Raw genomic sequence first — 13,760 nt, forward strand, 5'->3', positions numbered from 1 at the left:
CCAAAAATTTTCTGCTGAAACAACAATTTGACGTTTAGTTGGCGCTTCTCCGATGGCACAATTTGACTGTTCAGCGTCTATTTCGTGCAATCGCAACAAGCTGTTACTTTTAATATGAAACAAAGTCTCGACTTTCAAACTTTGCCGATTTAGTTCAAGCAGCAGAAGCATGATTCACATCAGAAGGTATGTTGAAAGATATAGAATGACTTACTGAAAGAAATAATGTCTCATGTCTTTTAGTGGTTGATACACTAAGAGATTACACCCATAGAACAGCTTGTAAACAATATGTTCTGAAACATTACATTTACCTCAGGAAAGTCATTCAACCATTCAGAAAAGTCTAGATCTCATTAGTTAACTAGAAAATATAACTCTAGAGAAGAGCATTTTGCTAAATATATGATACGATGTCCTACCTGCCTATCAACGTATGTATTTCCATACCTCCGTGCACCCTGCTCGCGCATACATCACACGTCATCAGCCTTTTTCATGCTATACAGAGTTAGATAGACGTCAGTCACCGCAACAGGAACAAGCAGCCACCTTTTACAGTTTCTCCTGAACCAAAACTAAGAGCTTATGCTGCGTTAACGCTATAACTAATGTAATTTGAAAGAGACAGAAACCCATGACGTTTGTGACTCGAATTTATGCTTTTTAATGGCAAAACTATCAATGCCGAAAGGACTCTGCAGCAGTCAAGCAGTACAGGTCAATGCTTTTTGTTCATTATTATTGTAATGGTATGCGCTTTGAGACAAGAGGTAGTTTAACACTGTATCTTGCGATGCTTTTGTTTGCTCCCTGCTGTACGCGTTCACATGTTTTGAAGGAGACGTGGCTTTGGAGACGCTCTGAAGGGAGGGTGGGATCTTATGCTTTAAAGCTAACTAGCTATTGCTATTTTCTCAAAAAAAATTGCCTACCCTACTTTTAAATAAATATAATTCATTATTTGATTATTTTAATTCAGATGTTTAGGTACAATTCATGAAATTAAATAAAAAGTGTAATATTAACAATTATACAAAAAATATTTAAACATTTTGGTTAATTTCGGTTGCCATTTCAGACTAGAATTTTCATTTTGGTGCATCACTAGTTTCTGGGGGGGGGGGGGTGCTTGTGTGAATAGAAAAGTGTAGGTGTGTGTCTGTTGTTGTGTTGGGGGATTTTACAAGAGAACGTAAACATGTAGACTTCATTAACCATCACATAAAGCAGGTGTCTCCAACCCTGCTCCTGGAGAGCTACTGTCCTGCAGATTTTAGGTCCAACACCAAACAAACACACCTGGACCAGCTAATCAAGCTGTTCAGGGTTACTTGATAATTACAGGCATGTGTGTTGGAATAGAGTTGGAACTGAAGTCTGCAAGACAGTAGCTCTCCAGGAGCTGGGTTGGAGATCAAGCTTCCCTTCACCACATCTGAAGCTAGAGAACAGCAAAGCCACCAAAAATGCAGTCGGCACAAAAATAACCTCTCCCAAAAAGCCAGACCTTGAGCAGAAGCACTCTTAACTACAAACAAAATGTCCACATACACATCCCATCAAGAAATTAAAGATTTCATAAATGTGCTTGTATCCTAATATCTTTGAATAGCATTTTTTGTGACTATGATCTTTTAATCTCAACACATTAAAGGAATATTCAGGGATATTTTAAATTATGGTTCACATGTGTTCGACCATGTTCATGTTAGGCTGCCGATTACCACTCGGTTTATGACTTTTTATGTTTATAAAAACAAATAAGAAACGTGTTTACAATAATACACTTATGGATGGGTCATTGTGGAAACATCCGTAAAACTTGTAGGCCAGTGTTGTAAACAAACTAAAACTATCAAAATCATTTTAGGTAACTGAAATTAAATAAAATTAGATGAAAATCTTATTTTAGTAAGTTATCAAGGCAACATTTTTCATTTAAGTTGAAGAACTAAAATCACTAAAACTGAAATAAATAAACGCTTAATAGAAATATAATTATAATAGAAACTAATTAAAAAAGACAAAAGCACAACAACATTTTCTGTTTCAGTAACTGAGCTTTAGAAAAGCTATTTAAAAATATTACTAAATACTTAAAAGTATATAGATATTACTAAAATAACACAGAAGACTAGGACTAGGAAGTAATATAGGACAGATTTTTTTGGGAGTTATGTCAAGTACCCTTAAACTTGATGAATCAGTGACCCCCTTCCTAAAATATAAAGACAGCTTTACATAAAACTCATTTACACTGTGTTAATCCGGCTTTTACTTTGTCATAATATACTGAAGATGTAACAACCAGAAGAAAAATATATTCAGTTAAAGAGATAGTTCACCCAAAAATGAAAATTCTGTCAGTATTTACTCACCCTCATGTTGTTCCAACCCCGTAAGACCTTCGTTCCTCTACGGAACACGAAGATATTTTTGATTAAATCTGAGAACTGGATCACTCCTCCATAGGCTTCTTAAGGGATTGACTACAGTGCCTCAATCCTAAGTTTATCAAACGACGAGAATACTTTGTGCGCAAAACCCCCCAAAAATAACGACTTTATTTCAACTATTCATTTCCTTCTCTGTGGGCCTCGAGTCAGTTCACTCGTGTAATAGCGCAAGCTTCTATTGTTGTACGTCACACAAATGACCAGCATCGGCCAATAGTGAGCCTACGTGTGACGTAGCTCTACGCTATCACACTACGTTAACTGACTCGAGGCCCACAGAGAAAGAAATGAATAGTTGAAAAAGTCATTAACTTTGTTTGTTTTTTGCGCACAAAAAGTATTCTCGTCGCTTGATAAACTTAAGATTGAGCCACTGTAGTCACTTGGACTATTTTAACGATGTCTTTAATAACTTTTCGGGGCTGGCAAGTGTCAATCCCTTAGAAGCCTATGGAGGAGTGATCCAGCTCTCAGATTTAATCAAAAATATATTAATTCGTGTTCCGAAGATGAACGAAGGTCTTACGGGGTTGGAACAACATGAGGGTGAGTAAATGCTGACAGAATTTTCATTTTTGGGTGAACTATCCCTTTAAAAGGGACCTATAATGCCCCTTTTTACAATATTTAATATAAGTATCTAGTGTCCCCAGAATGTGTCTGAAGTTTCAGCTCAAAATACTCCACAGATCATTTATTATAGCATGCTCAATTTGCCCCCATTTGGTTGTGAACAAAAACACGCCTTTTTGTGTGTACCTTTTAAAGGGGTGATGAACTGAGAAATCAAATTTTCCTTGAGCTTTTGACATACAGGAGGTCTTCATACTAGAAGAATATCCTGTAAGTTTCAGAACTGAAAACTTCCTTGTTAGTCCAATAAAAGTTTTTATTGACACCAGGCTCAGCGAATGACAGGTTTTTCCAAGTGGGGATCTAGGACGTCAAAGAGGATAAAACCCCTCCTCTGCAAAAGAAGATCAACGCCTACTTCAACAAGGCCTGTTAAGCCCCGCCCACCGACTCGCGCATTACATGCTATAACATAGGCCTACGACGAGGTAATTTTGCTAAACCGGATCGAGCTACCAAGCAATAGACATTTACGAAATATTGTGCAGTACCTGGTTGTGGAAGAAGACAGTTGCTGCATAAGCTTCCTTCGGATTCCAATATTAGGAATGCGTGGTTAAGCTTTATTAAATCAACAGAAAATCAGTCACAATTGCCAACACAGGCTCTGCAAACAGACTTATACGACACAGATCTGCCAGCAACGCCACAAACATGCAAGTAACCATGTTTATTTTAATGCCTGATCTGAGCAGTGATTTCTGATGTGTCATTATTCAAGTTCATTATTATCTTTCTATCAAAAAACATAATTCAATACTGTTTATGCATCAGTGACTAAACGATCAACTTCACAATTGTTTCTCCTAAGATGAAATAATATTAAAACTGTGATTAAGTTATAGAAAGAAAGCGACCAACGAACGCTCCCTTTCCAATCGCCCATGCTGTCAGTCAATCAATCACACAGCGCGCAAATCTCGTTATGAAATCAATGACGCTGTTACACTGCACAACTAAGCTCTACCTGTATTTACATAGTGTTTGCATTGTTATTTGGTGAAAAAGCATTTGTGAGTGTGCAAAAACTGCGTTGCAATAATGAGATCTTTATTCACGCGATCACCAGACTGTATGTCATCTACTCAGCTCATCACTGCAACCTTTCATGTGATTGAATAGATTTAAATATAATGCTTTAAACAATACATTTAAAGATTTGTTAATCTTCTCGATAGCTGTAATAGTAAAAACGTAGTAGTTTCCGAGAGTTTCACATGTAATACTAGCTATTTTATATGCAAACATGTCAGCCAATCACAGCAGTGGGTGTTTACACTGAAGTCTCACAGCAGACATGCCCCTTCAAACAGAGCGTTCAAATCAGAGGCTAAAATCAGGCTAGGAAAAATGCCTTTTATTTGTTAATTATGACAATGTGTGATGTAAAAATCATACTAACATTATAAAATAATAAAAAATAATCCAGTTCATGACCCCTTTAAATGCAATTTAACTGCTGCTCCCCGCCCCCTTTCCAGAAGAGGGCGAAGCCTTTACAGCTTGTGCTTCAGATACTCTGGCAGCAACAACAAAACTAGAATCTCACAGATGGAGAGACTCAGGAAGTCGTCTAAGACTTCTGTCACAAACACATTACCTAATTTCCTGGGCACATTTAATTCATAAATGAAACCCATCCACTGTGTCCTCAGTGGCTCAGATGCCAGGAGTCTAGGAAGATGCATATGTTCATTGGTAAATCCAAAACTGAACATTTGTAATGTTTATGTGACGCACACATTATATCAATTAGTGCTATAGCGAGGATATACAATGGTGCCTGAAAGTTTGTGAACCCCTTACAGAATCTGTGAAATTGTGTATAATTTTGACAAAATCAGAGGTATCATACAAAATGCATGTTATTTTTTATTTAGTACTGTCCTGAATAAGATATTTTATATAAAAGATGGGGGAAAAATTAGCTCTTAATGCATTGTTTTTCCTTCTGGAGCATCAGTGAATGTTTGAACCCTTTTAATAGTTCTGTTTGAGTCCCTCAATTGTGCTCAGTATGAAAAGATGGATCTCAAAATCAGTCACTGCTGGAAAGTGTTCAAATATGCAAAGATGCTGGAAAACTGAAGTATTTTCAGGACCTGGATGATTTTCTGAAGAACATTGGGCAGTTTAACTGCTCAGGACAAACAAGGGACTCAAGAACCACCACCACCACAAAAAAAAAAAAAAAACAGTTGTGGATCACCCAGTTAACGACACACAGTATGAAGAATCAAGGGTACATAAAGTTTTAAACGGGGTCCTTTTTATTGATACAGCTTTTTTTTTTGTCTTGTGGACTAGATGTCAAGTCAAGTCACCTTTATTTATATAGCACTTTTTACAAAGCAGATTGTTTCAAAGAAGCTTTACAGAGATAACAGGAAAATAATGTTGTAATAATATTGTTAAATATAAAATGAAATGTCCCCCATTCAGGACAGTACTAAATAAAATAGAACATGCATTTTGTATGACCCTTTTTGTTAAAATTATTCACATTTTCTGCAAGGGGTTCACAAACTTTCAAGCACCACTGTTAACATGATGGACTATGTGCAGGGTAGGATCTATGCTACTAGGGCAGATTGTCACCAGTCATGGCTTGCCCCTACTGTGACAGAAATCCTGAAAAGTGTATTTTTAGAAACTGCTTCTGATTTATGGGGATTATAATTTAAAAAAAAATGAGTGGGTAGATTTTTACCATTATAGGCTGGTTGTTTACAAACACTGTGGACACATCAGTATTCAAACCCCATGTAAAAGTAAATTTAACATGATAGGTCCCCTTTAATTTCAAATCTGTTTAGTGGTATTCACAATAAATATTGTTCTAAAGCAGTTTTACTGAGAATAGTTATTGTAGTTACTGGTGTGATATAATCATTTATCATTCATATTTGTAAAAGTTATATCCCATGTTTCAACCCCTGGCTTAATCATCTTAAAAAAGTAAACCTGGGTAGATGCATAGGTACAGGTATGTGGAAATGACACATAATCTGTAAAGCACAGTTTACATACCGTTGAGTTCCACAAACAAATGACTGTGAGGATGGAGAACATTTGGTTATGCATTAAAGTATTCCCACCAGATTTAGATCTTTACAAATGCCTTTTTTTTACTGAATAACTAAAACGCCTCAAACAAAAATAACAGTTTCAGATTTAAACCCTCAACCCATTTGTCTGGTAGGTAGGCATTACTGTAAACACATTTCTTTATTTTACAAACTGAGGGATGAGTTTAAATTACAGTTTGTGGTAGCCTATTCAACATGGCACAAATTATGTTCACAGACAATAGACTTCAAATAATAAATAAAATATTCCTTTAACATCGCTAGAATATTGTGCTACATTCATTATCCAAACATTTTGGTGTCTTTTGGTGTATAATTTGGCAAATACTTACTAATCAAAATCAATTCCAAATTTCTATTAAAAGCAATGAAGCTAAAACATAAAACTAAAGGGAAAGTTATCTTTTAAAATTTTAAAAAGGGAAAACATGGCACTCAGAAATTAAGAGTGCTAGGTTTTCCCTTTTTGAATATGGAACAGCAGTTACTGAATAGTTTTTAAAATGCTGATGGGATTCTGGACATACAGAAGTATGACAGTATTCATGTAGACTGCTGAGCCATTCACCATAGCACCATCATAAACACAGACTCGTGTGCTGGCACACACTCATGTCACAGGCCATGGAAATCTCTTTGTCTTTCTGGCTAATTTAAATGCTGCTTACACAATACTATGCATACCAGGCATTAATACTCCACTCTTACTATTTAGTTTTCGGACAGCTGTTTAGAGCATATCAATTACCCTTGTCCCAATTACAGGTTTGAGAAACTTCAGCAAAATGAAATTCAGACTCTGTAAAGCAAGTAAAAAAAATAAAAAAAAATAGAGATATGCATTTATGTACATATAACAGTTTATGTACATATAACAGTTAAGTTCTCCAAAGCCACGCAATTAATTATTTAAAAAAACAGCATTCATACATAGAAATTGACTAATTTATCAACTAAAACAACAGCAAATACAGAAATTTACACCATGTTGTCACTATCTTACTACATAAGTATTATCATTACATTACTATCACCTAAAGGCTTAACGTTATTTAACTATAAAAAAAAGCATACTAACTGTACGTTCACACCGCCGCCGGCGAGAGCGGCAAAATTCGCTCTCGCCGCCCTGCCAGCGACGCCGTGGAAAGATTCGTGGACGCTCTGATGGTCTGACGTAGATCGAACGCGTGGTCTTTTTTACAACTGTATTTAAAGGGGCCAAAAAGCAAACAAGCATGTCGATCGTTATTTTTGCAGAAATTTGATCGATGGAAAAAACTTAATTATAGTGACATGTTTGCTAATGAAATAAACAAATTAAAAGCCATTTTTGTGGTGTGGCTTTTGTGTTCATGGTTAAGTGCTATTATAATTTGCATTCCCGCTGAAAAAAAGCGTTCTAGCGCGAAAATATTGCCTATAAATACTAGTGTTGCGCGCCTTATCAAATGATCAACCTCCTCAATTTTGCTTGGGAACTAATGTGGTCGGAACCAAAGTTTACAGGACTGCGTTCTCTGGACTCCTCTCAAACGGAGCACCTCTATATTCCGATTGGTTGCCGCCGAACCGCGTCATTGCTTATTACCATAAAGTTGACCTGACTTCAACTCTCCTCGCCGCTCTCACCGTCGAAGACGCGCCGCGCTGCTCTCGCCGGAGCTCGCCGCCGGCTCTCATTGACAATGAATGACTTCCGGCCACTTTGACGCTCTCGCCGGCGGCGGTGTGAACGCACAGTAACATGTCAAATATTAAGTTTAAAACTAAGTGTAGCTCAAGCGTCTATCTATTTAAACTACACTAGTTCTTCTCAGTATACAAAGTAATACTTTTATTCAGCAAGGATGTATTCAATTTATCAAAATTGACAGTAAAGAATTTTTTATATGTATAGTTATAAAAAGAATGAAAAATTAAATGCTGTTTTTTTTTCTTCTTTTCTTTAAAAAATACTGGAAAAAAATGTATCGCTGTTTCCACAAAAATATTAAGCTGTACAAAATTACATTTTTCAATATTGATAAGAATTGTTTCTTGAACACAAAATCAGCATATGAGAATGAATTTTGAAGGACCACGTGACAACTGAAAATTGCTGAAAATTCTGCTTTTCCAAAAAGTACTAAATTACATTTTAAAATAACTGTTTTCTATTGTAATACTTTTTTAATAAGTAATACTTTTTAACAATGACTGTTTTGCTGTATATTTGATCAAATAAATGCAGCCTTTGTGAGTATAATAGACTTCATTAAAAAAACTTAAAATATTTCAAATTAAATAATTAAAATCTTACCAACTCTAAACTTATATAAATATATACTATATAGTGCTGTTAAATGAAGACACACCAAGACAAGGAACAGAAAAGCTCCAATAAAATTCCTTTAGATTCACAGTCTCTCTATTCAAATTAACTATTATAATGTTTTATAATATATTATATATATCCATTTTCAGAAAGATGTTTTAAATTCTTTTTTTATTTAAACAATAGTTACAGCTGCCATTCTTAGATACCAAGGAACATTCAGATTTTTTCAAATTCTACAAATTCGGCCACAAAGCTAACAGCGCTGCCAAATTTACACAAAAAAACAGCTAAAACTACTTGCAACTACTAAAACAAAGCTATAAACCAAGAGGCACAGAACTGCTCGTCATTAAATCCTACCTCCAATGGTTAGAGCACTTAGACACTTCTTGACATGTGTAAGGTCTGGAGAGGCAGTAGTAGGGAAAAAAAAAAATTGGCTTTCGGCTTGCTTAGAATTGTTAAATACAAAATTAAATGTCCACAACTATTACAACATTATTTTCCTGTAATCTCTGTAAAGCTGCTTTGAAACAATCTCTATTGTAAAAAGCACTATATAAACAAAGGTGACTTTACTTGACTTATGTATAGTTATTTATGAGGGAGTCATTGAATCATACATTCAAATCGATTTTTTTAAAAGAATTCAACGTAAACATTTTTAAACCGACTGCACTGCAGCAATTAACATTTTGTCAGAGCCTCTAGTAAATTTCTTGTTATTTTCTTTTGTTGTCCGTAAAGAACCGTGGGAAAATTGTGATCTCTATTTGAAAAAAAAGAAAAGAAAAGTGATTTATCCAGAATAGTGCAGCTCTAGCCTACACGACTGTCCCACACACTGCCAGGCAAAGCAAAGACTAGCCCCTGAGAGGCTAAACACATCACTTGCAAAACTTCATGGTAATAGTTTTTCCGCATTAGAGTCGTAATTTAGCTTTCAGCCTTCGATCTGACCTTGTTTTTTAGTTTTTAATTAGGTGTTCAAGCACGAAGTGCTGAAAACCTATTGTATTTGTAAGGATTTTTAGGTGTTCAAGCACGAAGTGCTGAAAACCTATTGTATTTGTACTGATTTTTAGGTGTTCAAGCACGAAGTGCTGAAAACCTATTGTATTTGTACTGATTTTATTATTATTATTATTCTCCTGTAAAACGCATCGTGCAGCCCAAACCGTAAGTGCTAGAGACATGAAACTTTGGCACAAGGTAGAACAAAAATCGAGGAGAGGTTATCAAAGTATGAGCCCGATTGGCCCATAGGTGGCGCTATAGCGCAAAAAAATAAAGAATTGCACTATTTTGCTTATATCTCAATAACCCTTTGTGGCAGACTCAAGTGTCTTATATCATTGGAATCCTTGGCTCAAGCCAGACAAAAAAGGCCCCAGGTGTTTTATTTCGGGTATGCAAATTTTTCCGCCATTTTGGATTTTTCCGCCATCGGCCAATGAATTTGAGCACCTATTAGACAAGGTTAACGGAGCTCGATCAGCATGAAACTCGTTGGACATGTTCAACTCATGGCTCAAGAGGTCTGTAAGAGTTTTGAAAGAAATCGGCCACTAGTCGGCGCTAAGGAGTTTTACGGCTCTGTAATCACGTGGTGTTGCATACATCCCCACAATATGCATATCATTTGATAGATCTCTTCATGTTGAACAAATTTGCCTCTGGAACCATTGCTGACAATCAAACCGTTCATTAAATATTCACAAATATGTTAAAACCTACTTTTGCGAAATAGTCCCTGGTTTTTCGCCCGATCAGGAACAGACCAGTCTAGGACAATGCTCTTGTCTCTCTAGATCAATAATTATCGAAAAAAAGTTGAACTTTGCCCTTTGGTTTGCTATAACAGGATCATTTATAAAAAGGGGCGTGTCAAAACACACTCAAAAGCCTATAAATCATAAATAAAAACTCAGAACTTCACAAAAATTGTTGAGCATATGCGTCATAACATGGTGAAGAAGCATGCAAAGTTTCAAGGAGATCGGACCATAGGTGGCGCTATAACTGTTAAAAAGCTTCAAAACCATGTATTTCCTATGGTACATTGCCTGTATTGGCTGTAAATGTTTTTTTCCATCTATGATCATATAATGTTCATATCATAATGTTCAAAATCAGTGCAGTACAATACTCTGGACTCTCTAGATCAATAATTATCAGAAAAAGTTGAACTTCTGCATTTGGATGACTTTAATAGGGTCACTTCAAAATGTGGCCTTGACCAAGTGTCCATGAAAGCCTATATCTCTTCAATGAATGCTCACATCTTCTTAAAAACAAGTCAGAACATGTAACTCTAAATAAGCATGACAATTTTCAGACAAATTGGAGCAAATATGCCTTTTAAACAGTTAAAAAGGTGAAAATGATATGAACATAAAGGCATATTAAGCCAATAAGTGGTATTCTATTGCCCCCTGCTGTTTAAAATATTCATTTTGTCATGCTACTAACTAATATAATTCTATAATTCTTATTTAGACTTTATAAAATCACTATTTTAACATTTACACTCACATTTAGTCAAAATTCATCTATGAAGTATTGCTACTGACTATTGTAGCACATTGAAAAATGTGAATCCTGAAGGAGACTTGCACTAAACTTTTTGTTTTTCCATCACATAGTTCAAATGTCTGTATCTACAACAGAATGTGTGTGTGTAGTCCTATATTTCTGAATAATCGGATTAATAGTTTACAAAGACATAATGTGAAATGCTTATGGACCATTAAAGTATATTTTCATAATGACACATCCCAATAGCATTGAAAAAAACAACAACATTTGTCTGTGTGTGTGTGTGTGTGTGTGTGTGTGTGTGTGTGTGTGTGTGTGTGTGTGTGTGTGTGTGTGTGTGTGTGTGTGTGTGTGTGTGTGTGTGTGTGTGTGTGTGAAAACTGGTAAATCATGCTAGAATCATATTAAATCATACTACAATGTGTTCAATTGTGATAAACCATGCTAGAAGAGGGTAAATCATAGTGAATCATACTAGAACTTTGTATATCATGGTAAACTATGGTAAATCATGCTAGATTCATGGTAAATCATACTGGAACATGGTAAATCATGAAAAATTACACTAAAATTTGGTATATCATGCCAAATCATGCTAAAACAAGGTCTATTCCATCTATGATGTCAGTGGTTAAATGCTTGCTACATGAAACTTAATGTCTTTTGATGCTTTTGAGCTTAACTGCCTTAACTGCTTGAACACCGATAAATGCTGCTTGCAGCTTTAATTATTAGGTGTTCAAGCACGAAGTGCTGAAAACCTATTGTAATTGCTATTTGAAAAAAAAAATTCCCCTAAAACGCATCGTGCAGCCCAAACCGTAAGGCCTAGAGACTTGAAACTCGGCCAGATGGTAGGCCACACTTTTGGGGAGAAACTATCAGAGTATGACCCAATTGGCCCATAGGTGGCGCTACAGCAACCAAAAGTACTAAATTGCTCATAACTCCTAGGCCGTTGGTCCTAGCCTCAAGCTTTTTACACCACTGTGATCCTTGGCTTAAGACGGATAATATGTATATCTCCGATTTCGATTTAAGCAAAAAAAGGTCATTTAGAAAAAGGGGCGTGGCAAAATACACTCAAAAGCCTATAAATCATAAATAAAAAATCAGAACTTCACAAAAATTGATGAGCATATGTGCCAGAACATGGTGAAGAAGCATGCAAAGTGTCATGGAGATCGGACCATAGGTGGCGCTATAACTGTTAAAAAGCTTCAAAACCATATATTTCCTATGGTAAATTGCCTGTATTAGCTGTAAGTGGTCTTTTCCATCTATCATCATATAATGTTAATATCATAATTTTCAAAACCAGTGTAGTACAATACTCTGGACTGTCTAGATCAATAATTGTCAGAAAAAGTTGAACTTCTGCATTTGCATGACTTTAATAGGGTCACTTCAAAATGTGGCCTTGACCAAGTGTCCCCGAAAGCCTATATCTCTTCAATGAATGCTCAGATCTTCTTAAAAACAAGTCAGAAAATGTGACACTAAATAAGCATGACAATTTTCAGACAGGTTGGAGCAAATATGCCTCTATAACAGTTAAAAAAGTGAAAATGATATGAACATAATGGCATATTAAGCCAATAAGTGGTATTCTACTGCCCCCTGCTGTTTAAAATAGTCATTTTGTCATGCTACTAACTAATGTAATTCTATAATTCTTATTTAGACTTTATAAAATCACTATTTTAACATTTACACTCACATTTAGTCAAAATTCATCTATTGAAGTATTGCTACTGACTATTTTAGCACATTGAGAAATGTGAATCCTGAAGGAGACTTGCAGTAAACATTTTGTTTTTCCATCACATAGTTCAAATGTCTGTATCTACAACAGAATGTGTGTGTGTAGTCCAACATTTCTGAATAATCGGATTAATAGTTTACAGAGACATTATGTGAATAGCTTATGGACCATTAAAGTATATTTTCATAATGACACATCCCAATAGCATTGAAAAAAACAACAACATTTGTCTTTGTGTGTGTGTGTGTACGTGTGTGTGTGCGTGTGTGTGTGTGTATATGTCTAAATAAGAGTGCAAAATCACCTGTGAAAACACTTTATTAATAAGTATAATGGACAGCAGAGGGCAGTAGAAGACCACTTATTGGCTCAGTTTCATTTTGACAGACTTGATTTTCACCACTATTCTGCACTAAAGCAAACCTGTTTTTCCATGTTAACTATTATAACACAATCTTTTTATCACTTCATTAATATTGACACTTCACATTAATGCTAGCAATGTGGTAAATCATGGTAAATCACGATAGAAACATGGTAGATCATAGTAAATAATACTATTTCATGGTGTATCATGGTAAATCAAGCTAGCAATGTGATGAATCTTGTAAATCATGCTACAATCCTGGTAAATCATTCTAGAATGTGGTATATCATGGTAAATCATCCTTTAATATGGTAAATCATGGTAAACTGGTAAATCATGCTAGAATCATATTAAATCATACTACAATGTGTTCAATTGTGGTAAACCATGCTAGAAGAGGGTAAAGCATGCTGAATCATACTGGAACTTGGTGTATCATGGTAAATTATGCTAGATTCATAGTAAATCATACTGGAACATGGTAAATCATGCTAAAACATGGTCTATTCCATCTATGATGTCAGTGGTTAAATGCTTGCTACATAAAACTTTATGACTTTTGATGCTTGTGTGGTTAAAAATCTTAAAT

The 13,760-nt window shown here is 35.4% G+C and overlaps 1 protein-coding gene across 6 annotated transcripts in view; it reads right to left on the reverse strand.

The window, feature by feature from the left end:
- ogdha (oxoglutarate dehydrogenase a) overlaps positions 1 to 13,760 on the reverse strand; it is a 71,618-nt gene that overhangs the window by 30,972 nt on the left and 26,886 nt on the right. For 2 of the 6 annotated variants that reach the window (XM_077223232.1, XM_077223235.1), the window contains one exon: positions 8,862 to 8,906. The exons of 3 other annotated variants lie outside the window; for them this stretch is intronic. In XM_077223232.1, coding sequence (XP_077079347.1) covers positions 8,862 to 8,906 — 45 coding nt within the window. Of the gene's footprint in view, positions 1 to 422; positions 626 to 8,861; positions 8,907 to 13,760 lie in introns of those variants that run through there. One more of the 6 variants, XM_077223237.1, reaches the window with a different exon arrangement.

The sequence above is a fragment of the Siphateles boraxobius genome, unplaced genomic scaffold (genome assembly GCF_051911475.1).
Source record: "Siphateles boraxobius isolate OS27281-9 unplaced genomic scaffold, OSU_SipBor_1 9, whole genome shotgun sequence".
Classification (NCBI taxonomy): domain Eukaryota; kingdom Metazoa; phylum Chordata; class Actinopteri; order Cypriniformes; family Leuciscidae; genus Siphateles; species Siphateles boraxobius.